Here is an 8804-nt window from a genome sequence, read left to right on the forward strand (position 1 = left end):
AAATGTGTGTAATCAGTAAATGCTATAAAATGAACCAAAACAAAAGCCTTGAATTTTTCAGATACATCGTTTTAAAATACTTTTCAATAATTTAGAGGAGAAATATATTTGGTTGGTAGCTGGGGTGATCTCATGGGCAGATACATCTAGTCAGGGTTTCAAGAATGCAGTGGTCACATGTGGCTTGTGACTGCATATTTTCAACCCCACGACTGGGCTGTGTTCCTGAAACAGATGTCATTTCACAGATGTGGCTCTGTATGTATTAGCTCCAGTAAATACTCTCTAAATCTGCAGGGGACAAAAGGAAGGACCTAAACATTCTAGAATAGTTAGTCATAGTTAATCATGAAACACAGTATAAATACTAGTGTCTTATTCTCTAGGATATTACCTTTTTAAGAACAATAATGAGCAGTCTCTACATCTGCTGGACCACTACTTACATACAGATAGTCCCTGGGAATTACTACCTCAGCCTAGTGGCCAAAGTAACTTGGCTTCCCCCACAACCGCTGCTATGAGGATATGTTTCACATGTCCTTCTCCTCATTCCTTTGACCCTTCAAAAATCCTTTGAACTTTCTCCCACTGTGGAACCCAAGCAAGGATCCATCGGGTTGTTATGCTAGAAATGATGGCAGGGGGGAAGGAAGGAGAAGGAGAGGCTGGATATCTCCTGTAGCATCATCACCTGAGGCTTCTCCTCTCTCCCATTTCCACTGCTACCTCTCCTCCAGCTAAGTTACAGGATCATGTCAAATCTCTAGCCCCTGTTCCATCCCAACTCTTACAAAGCCTCCAGCTATTTCTTAACTCTTCCTTAGCTTCTTTAGTTAGCTTCCAGGAAATTCACTGACTACAGGTGGCCTCCAAAGTATAGATAAACATTACATGAGACTCATCACCTGTCTTATCTCCCTCTAACACTCCTCTGGGAAAAATAAAAGGTATTCATAGGAGGCTTTTATGTGGAGCCCCTTTGCTTGTTATTTCATAACTTCCAATGAAAACCCTTAGAAAACTTGCAGAGCAAAGAACTGTCCTTGCTGTAACTACTTTCCTTATTTCTCACTAGTCAAGGGCTGAAAGACATAATAGTTGAAAACAAAGAAGGTGGCAGTGGAAAGGGCAGCATGGTGCCCAAACCCTAGTCCTCTCAGGGGAAAGAAAAGGGGTGACCAGAAGTCTGATCTGGGTGGAAAAATTTCTCTAGAAATTTCTCCTAGATAGAAAGTCTTCACCCGTGACAACTCTTCAATTCTTAACATCCTGGAACCCATAACTTTTTGTGGTGTGAATGTGTATACATCTACCTTTCTAGTGTTAAAACTTTGCCAAAACATTAGTCCAAATGTGTCTGAGTAGCAACTCCTACTCAGTAGAAAAGAGACCCTACTGAAATAACTAGAAGATACTACATACTGAACATTTAATGAGTACCTATAATTTTCAGTTAGTGTGCTAAGCACTTAGGTTACTGAGATAAATGACACAGACTGGACTTCAAATTGCTTCAAGGTTGGTGAAAGGAAAAACAAAGAAATATATAAACAATATTAATGTGACAATTGTTAGAAGAACAGGGCCCTTCCTATAGACTGAGTCTTGAGAACCTAGTAAAGTGAATCAATGTGAAGAAGATAGAAAGGGAATTCTAGGTTAAAGGAGCGAAAGATGCAAATATGAAGAGTGTGAGAAGAATTCAAAAGTAGTTTGATATGGCTGGAATATTGAGTGAAAGATGGAGGAGACAAAAGAGGAGAGGCTGGAGAGGCTGTCATGGCTAAATTCTGAATGGCTTTGTCTTACATGCACAGAAATTTGATTTTCTAGCAAAAAAAAATTGAAGACATTGAAGGATTTTCCCATAGAACAGAGACATGATCAGACTTAACTTTTTAAAGGGTCACTCTGTTTGTATTTTGGATAATGGATGAGGGGTATTTGATACTAAAGACCAATTAATAGGCTGCATTTCAGGTGAGAGATGGACCACCCAGAGCACTGGCATTAGGGATGAAAAGGAGATGAGTTAACACCTCATTAGAAATGCAGACTAGAGAGGACATGGTGACAATGAATGTGAGTTTAAGAGAGAAGAACAAGTTTGGCTATATTCCAAACTTTGGAAATGTTCTACTAAAAGTATATAGAAGTTTTGACAAGCAATAAAGGGTTAGACACCTTGATCCTCCATCCTCTGCACAGCACTAGTCCCATGGGAAACCTGCCTAGGGCTGGCGGAGGCCTTGCTCTCAGTATTTGGCAGCCAGGGTTACATTCAGAAATGAGTACACATTCCTCAGACATGTTACACAGGGCAGTGAATTCTGCACATCTTTATGAGTGAAACTGGGTTTTGCAGCCTAGCCTGAGAAAATATGAAAATGACAGGAAGTCAGATGAATGAATGTACATCAGGCTGACATAAATCTGTGTGGAAGGATTTGTCTCCTATCTTGGAAGAAATCTAGCTAATGGCAAACTTCCTCTATTATGGGACCTCTGAGTTCATGACATATTCAGAGGAAATAGAAGTGAGTTGGCTCTTTAGAAAGTATTCCCTAGAAAAGGAAAACAGCAGGGAAAGCTTTCAGAAACCATTGTTCATCTACTGAAAGATTCACAGATAGAACAGCAAAAAAAGTTCTTCTGCCAAACTGACCCCTGCTTGCATGCTGCCTGTTCATATGTGACTTGGAAGGAATGCCCATGGCACATATTGGTGGTAAAAACATAAAACAGAAAAAGAATCTCAGAGGCAATATAAATCCCAGTATTAATATCTGAGGCTATGTATTCCTCCTCTCCACACCCTGTGTCAGTGAGAATTGGCTGAGCACTCAGATTATAATATTGTTCTGAATGGACCAAAATATGAAATAGTCCCAAATTTCTTACTTAATAAAGTTATCCGGTCCTTACCCTAAATGAGCTAATGGAAATAAATTACCTGCTCCAGGATAATTAAGAGCTTACTGTAAAAACAAAGTAACCAGAATAAAAGTAAAAAGAAACTTCAGAAAATCAGCTAAGGGTGATGGCGGCGGCGGCGGCGGCAGCAGGAGCAGGGGCTGCAGGCGGTCAGGCTCCGGGCCGGGGAGGCGGCGCCATCTTGTGCCCGGGGCCAGTGGGGAGGTGGGAAGGGGGCCCCGCGGGGCGCAGGAGACTACGGGAACGGCTTGGAGCTGAGGAGCTGCTGGTGGAGCCCGAGCCCGAGCCTGAAGAGGAGCCGCCCCGGCCCTGTGCCCACCCCCGGGAGCTCTGGGCCCTGGGCCTGGCTCGTGAGCCCACGGCAGCCCGGAGGAGGAGGAGGAGCCAGGACTGGTCGAGGGTGACCCGGGGAACGGCGCCATTGAGGACCCGGAGCTGGAAGCGATCAACACTCAAGTCAGGGAGATGGAGGAAGAAGCTGAGAAGCTAAAGGAGCTACAGAACGAGGTAGAGAAGCAGATGAATATGAGTCCACCTGCAGGCAGTGCTGGCCCAGTGATCATGTCCACTGAGAAGAAGATGGAGGCTGATGTCCGTTCCATCTATGTTGACCATGTGGACTATGGTGCAACAGCAGAAGAGCTGGAAGCACACTTTCATGGCTGTGGTTCAGTCAACCGTGTTACTATACTATGTGACAAATTTAGTGGTTATCCCAAAGGGTTTGCATATATAGAGGTCTCAGACAAAGAGCCAGTGAGGACTTCCTTGGCCTTAGATGAGTCCCTATTTAGAGGAAGACAAATCAAGGTGATCCCAAAACGAACCAACAAACCAGCTATCAGCACAACAGACCAGGGTTTCCCACGAGCCCGATACCGTGCCCGGACCACCAATTACAACAGTTCCCGCTCTCGATTCTACAGTGGTTTTAACAGCAGACCCTGGGGTCCTGACTACAGGGGCCAGGCTAGAGTGACATCATGGTATTCCCCTTACTAAAAAAAAGTGTGTATTAGGAGGAGAGAGAGGAAAAAAAGAGGAAAGAAGAAAAAAAAAGAATTAAAAAAAAAAAACAGAAGATGAAAAAAAAGAAAGAAAATCAGCTAAGATGGGTCCCCAATGCCTCTTTAATAAATTACATTCCCTTAAGAGGCAATAGCCAATGGATTATAGCATCACATTAAAGATGATGTCTTTCTCCTTTTTAACTTTCATTGTTAATCTTAAAAAAAGAAAATCAATAGATTTGTAATAAACGCTTTCTTCTTGGGCTGAGAAACACTCTAAGAAGAAAGCCTTGAGTAAAAGTTTGATGTTATCCATCAGTCATTCTCCACCAAAAAGAAACAAAATGTGGATCACAGTAAATATAATTAAGATGTGCTGTATTTTTCTTTTCTTTTTTTAGTTAAAAATAATTGTCTTTTAAAAAGTACACTTTATTTTTTCAAGCAGTTTTAGGTTCACAGGAAAACTGAGTCGGAAGTACAGAGATTTCCCATATACTTACTGACAGACCCCACACATGTACACAGTCTCCCTTCCCAGAGTGGTACATTTATTACAACTGATGAACCTACACTGACACATTGTAATTACCTAAAGTCCGCAGTTTACCTTAGGGTTCACTCTTGCTGTAATTTCATGGATCTTGACAAATGTATAATGACATGTATCCACCATTATAGTATCATATAGAATAGTTTCACTGCCCTAAAGATCCTCTGTGCTGCACCTATTCACCCCTCCCTCCTCTCTAACTCCTGGCAACCACTGATCTTTTTACACTCTCCATAGTTGTGCCCATTCCAGAATGTCATGTAGTTGAAATTATACAGTATGAAGCCTTTTCGGATTGGCTTCTTTCACTTAGTAATATGCATTTTTTCCAAAGGCATTACAAAATTCCCAAGGCAATGAATGATATAGCATAATGATAAAGAGCATGAAGACTCAGACCCAAGTGTTGGTTTTGCCCCTTTGGTCAAGTTACTTAAATTTCTTGGGCCTTGGTTTGCTCATGTGTAAAAGAAGGATAACAGTAATACCTAGCCCACTAACTTATGATGTTGTTGTGAAAATCAGATTTCTTTTTAAAAAATGGAGGTAACAATGCCTGTAGGGCATGTTGTAGGGTTGTCATATGGATTAAATAGGCAATGTGTGTGAAGAGCTTAGCACTGTGCCTGGAACATATTACATATTTAATAATGGTAGCTGACAATTTTCAATTTAATGTGTGCTGAATATTTTCTACTTGACCCTCTGAAACTCCTCTCTGCTCTTTTCCATCTTCCTTTGGGGGCACAGTTGCTCAAGAACACATGAAGTGAGTGCCCTTCCCTCCTGACTTCCTGATGAGCTCAGCTAATAAACAAAAAGGATGGAAGCTGGGAGGGAGAGAGAGGGGTGTTTTCTCCCTCTGCCTATCCTTTGTCAAGCTGGAGTCTGGCTGTGGCTGTATTCCTCTTCAAAGGCCAAAGACCCTCCTCAACAGTGGTTAGTTTCTCTTAAAGCTGCCCAGACTTTTGTAAATAATCTCTTAAATGATCTCTTTTGAGGTAATTTACAAAGTTTCTATTGTTTCCTGTCAGGAAGGCACATAATATTTTCCCTTCATATTTTTTTTTTTTTTTTTTTTTTTGCGGTACACGGGCCTCTCACTGCCGTGGCCTCCCCCGCTGCGGAGCACAGGCTCCGGACGCGCAGGCCCAGCGGCCATGGCCCACGGGCCCAGCCGCTCCGCGGCATGTGGGATCCTCCCGGACCGGGGCACGAACCCGCGTCCCCTGCACCGGCAGGCGGACTCTCAACCACTGCGCCACCAGGGAAGCCCTCCCTTCATATTTACTTGCAAGATTATTATTACTCTTTTACATTGTAAAGCAGCCAGGGAATCATAAAATCAAAAACTGTAAGTAACTCTATAAAATCTTGCACATTATTACTAATATCCCTCTATATCCAACACTGGTAAGAATTTATGAAGATGTATCAAATACTTTTGGATTCAAATAAAAAATGTGAAAAAAAATTAGAAATTTGGAAAAAAGTTATGAATATTAAAAGTTGTAAAATATCTATAAGAAAGGCTGGTCAATTTTTCCTCATTAAAAATATACCAAACACAACAACAAAATTCCTGGGCATTAGTTAGCTTGGTAGAGCAAAGACAATTATTTAAACAAAGTGTATTTAATGTTTATAACTGATGTTTTACAGTTGTATTCCCCAAGAGGGAATCGGCCTCTTTTCTGGAACCCTGATCACTGAGATGCATACTATCCTAATAGAGAAGACTTTTATAATAATAGTTCAAGGACATCTTCAACTGCAGCAGGAATTTTCACTAATAATTAAGAAATTAATTGAAGCACATATGATCTACTGCTATGACTCTACTTATCACAGTGGACTATCAATTTTATCTTAAAATCACAGAATGCGTTTTTTCCAATTTTATAAATATTAACTATATATGTTTTTCATTACAAATCATGTTATAATAAAAAACAGGTCAACCTTAATGTTTAACTTAAAACACAAAAAGTAATAGAGAACATGTAAATATGGCACCCTCTTCACTGTATGAGTGGGGCATGGCCCTCCACCCAGAATATTCTGTAAGAAGACTACTTACTTTAGTTTTTGGTCGAGCTCCAGTTGACATCTGGTTTGGCACACCATCAAGATTCTGAATGTTTCCAGTTTTATTTCCACAAATTCCTTCCTTCTGATGATTTTTCTAAAAGATTACTCTTCAGGTTTATAGAATTCTGTAGAAAAAAAAATTTAAACGAGTTTTTTCATGTACAGAGAATTATTCTCAGGCAGTAATTCAAGTGAATTACTCAATAAAAATACATTTTTCAAAAACCTGAATGGTTTTGAAAGTTAACATAAAATGTGAGAATATTCCTAAATAGCAATAATGTTTCCAAAGACATTTATACTTAGGCTCAGTAAGATCAGCCCTAGTAAAGCCTGTGAACTTGTAAATATAAATTTATAAACTAAAAGTAATTTTATACTACCAAGGTAATATATAGTACTATATTGGCATATTTTAAAACTTTTAAAAAAGCAAAACCAAAGGTATCTAAAAACTTGAAATAAGAGGTGGCTCATTCAAAGCCACAATATTCTTTTAAGCTTTAAGATCTCAATTTATATATTTTGTAATAGTAGGGAACAAATTATAAAATTTTATTTCTGAAGATTAGCTGTAGAAGTAAAATGAGTAAAGATGTTAGCATAAAGAGAATGCTAAACTTTTCAAATACAGTAAAAGTTCTTCTTCCAAAATGTTAAATTCTTATTGAAGTCATTGTTTTCACTAATTCTTCCCATCACTTGGAAGTCTGCCACGTCCCTCTATGTCCAAGTTCCTTATGTAAGTTACCTAGAAGCCTATGCTGCAGTGTTCTGTCCTGGTTTATTCCTTCTGAAAAAAGGACCAAGGTTTTCAGAAGGAAAGGTTGGAAATGTGAATTTTTCATTTATCTAAAAATTCAGTCATTGCTCATCAGGTTGTTCTTTGGGGTGGGAAATAAAACATCTACAATATACAGCCTTACGTGTAAATCTAGCACTGCCAAATACTAGCTATATAACCTTGGACTTAATTTCCTCAAATCTAAATTTAATCACCTATAAAACAATACCTTCTGACTTCTACTGAACACTTCTTTGTGCTTGGGATATTTGGCCAATGGAATGTGAGTACAAAGGAACATGTCAAGTCTGAGCAGAAACTTCATATGTTCTGCTTGGAAATTATAGTTTTCTTACTCTTGATGCTTACAGAAATTCCACTATGGAGAAAAGAAATAAATATGATGATGAGAATACTGATGATATGGTGTGATAACAGGCACTACATTAATGAGTTTTACATATTTACATTTTGGGGAGAATCTCCTGATTTGATCTTTTGAACAGAAATTTACTAATTCAAAAATGTCTGAGAAGGGTTTGAAGGACCTAGAAGAGTGTGTACATATTCTGCCCTTGAAAAAAGACCATGAAGGATCTAACAGGGTCTTGGCTTAATTCAAATGCACAGTGATTTTAAAAGGTATGAAAGTTATTAAACTGGAGGAGAAACAGTGGCAAATTAGACTATGTTGGACAGGCAGTCAGTGGTGCTGGCAATACAATGAGTGGGCCAGTGAGTTGACCAATGAATACTATACTCTTCTGACTACTGCTAATGTCCATTTCTGCTGGCTGGTGTAGACAGTTTGACAGGTGCCTAGAAGAACACCCACTGTGGGTTCATTTGTAAAATGAAGATGATGCTAGCAGCTGTTTCAATAGGATGCTGCCTACTACATGAAAGCCCCTTCAGTACTACTGTAGCTGCTATTGTAACACAGCCTCTTTTTCTTTGGGAAGTTACGGACTGTATCTTATTTAGGAAAAACTAACATTTGATGACAGAATGTTAAGCACAACATCCTGTGTATGATACTTTCACATGTATTCCCTCATTTTTTTCTTCTCAGTAACTGTGAGGGGGGTCCTGTTGGTTGAATTTTATAAAAGAATTCCTAAAGAGAACAAGTTTCTTGAGAAGGATCACATAGCAAATGAGAATGCTAAGATCTCTTGATTCTTCTCAGTAACTTCTCTCTTCCCCCATATTTCTCTTTGTATCCTGGCCCAGCCCCACTTCCCCAACCTCTCCAGTCTAAATCTCAGCAAGGGTCTGTTCCATCATAGCCTTTGTTCAGCTGGTTAACAGGCTTGGGCTCCTTTTAGCCCTACTGAAGACAGACACCTGTGGAGGCAAGGAAATGGGGCTGAAACTGCAGGAAGGAATTGACCACTCAACCCAGCAGTTTTGTAGAGCTCCTGTGGCC

The 8804-nt window shown here is 39.8% G+C and overlaps 1 protein-coding gene across 1 annotated transcript; it reads left to right on the forward strand.

Annotated features, from left to right (window-relative positions):
• The first annotated feature begins 3283 nt into the window (after positions 1-3283).
• On the forward strand, positions 3284-3939 carry LOC132477622 (polyadenylate-binding protein 2-like). The gene has a single exon (XM_060080068.1). It carries the CDS (start codon positions 3403-3405, stop codon positions 3937-3939), a length of 537 nt encoding a protein of 178 aa, XP_059936051.1. The 5' UTR covers positions 3284-3402.
• The last annotated feature ends 4865 nt before the right edge of the window (positions 3940-8804 follow it).

This window comes from Mesoplodon densirostris, chromosome 17 (genome assembly GCF_025265405.1).
Source record: "Mesoplodon densirostris isolate mMesDen1 chromosome 17, mMesDen1 primary haplotype, whole genome shotgun sequence".
NCBI lineage: Eukaryota > Metazoa > Chordata > Mammalia > Artiodactyla > Ziphiidae > Mesoplodon > Mesoplodon densirostris.

Coding starts and splice junctions, on each gene's coding strand:
- LOC132477622 (XM_060080068.1), top strand. CDS start 3,403: ATGGAGGAAGAAGCTGAGAAGCTAAAGGAGCTACAGAACGAGGTAGAG.